The sequence below is a fragment of the Fulmarus glacialis genome, unplaced genomic scaffold (genome assembly GCF_000690835.1).
Source record: "Fulmarus glacialis isolate BGI_N327 unplaced genomic scaffold, ASM69083v1 scaffold19968, whole genome shotgun sequence".
NCBI lineage: Eukaryota > Metazoa > Chordata > Aves > Procellariiformes > Procellariidae > Fulmarus > Fulmarus glacialis.
Window position 1 is genome coordinate 5,625 of NW_009230370.1, and position 622 is coordinate 6,246.

General features: G+C 60.5%; 1 protein-coding gene across 1 annotated transcript in view; it reads left to right on the forward strand.

The window, feature by feature from the left end:
- Positions 1-622, forward strand: part of TSPEAR (thrombospondin-type laminin G domain and EAR repeats) — a gene marked incomplete at its 5' end in the record, with an annotated part of 9,287 nt that overhangs the window by 5,365 nt on the left and 3,300 nt on the right. Inside the window, 1 exon segment of the mRNA XM_009584203.1 lies at positions 80-266. Coding sequence (XP_009582498.1) covers positions 80-266 — 187 coding nt within the window.

Sequence of the window (622 nt, forward strand, 5' to 3'; positions counted from 1 at the left end):
CCCATCTTCACCCTGCCCGTGCTTGTCCACACTCCTTTGAGAGGAGAAAACCAAGATGTCCTGGCTTGTTATTTTTCAGATCTTCCTAGCAGTGGCTAATTTTGAGCAGAATGACAGGGGTCAGGAGTTCTCTGTAATATACAAGTGGAGCCGCAGGAAAGAGAAATTCATCACGTACCAGAGGATCACCACGCACAGCGCTAGGGACTGGGAGGCATTTGTCATTGAGGGAGAGGCTTTCCTCGCAGTGGTCAACCACAGAGAAGGTACCCAGCCCTTATATTCCCTACCGGCCTGGCTCAGCCGGGGCGGGCGGCCCTGGGGTGACGCCGGGGACCACGGCACCCCGCCGCAGGCAACCTGCCAGAGCGCATCCTCCCGGTTCTGCCCCCCCGCCGCAGGCACCCTGCTGGAGAGCATCCTCCCGTTGCTGTGGCAACACTGCAGCTCCCTGCGCATCCCCTGCCAGAGCGCGGGGCAAAGCCGGGGAGTCAGTGCACGCAGCTCGGAGCGCTGTGTCCCTCAGGAAGCCCAAACCCTTGCAGACCCTCTCATTTCGGGAGAGAAAAGCACTCAGGGAAGTGGCTGATACGGTCCCCCTCTGGGTTTCTGACGGCGGGGG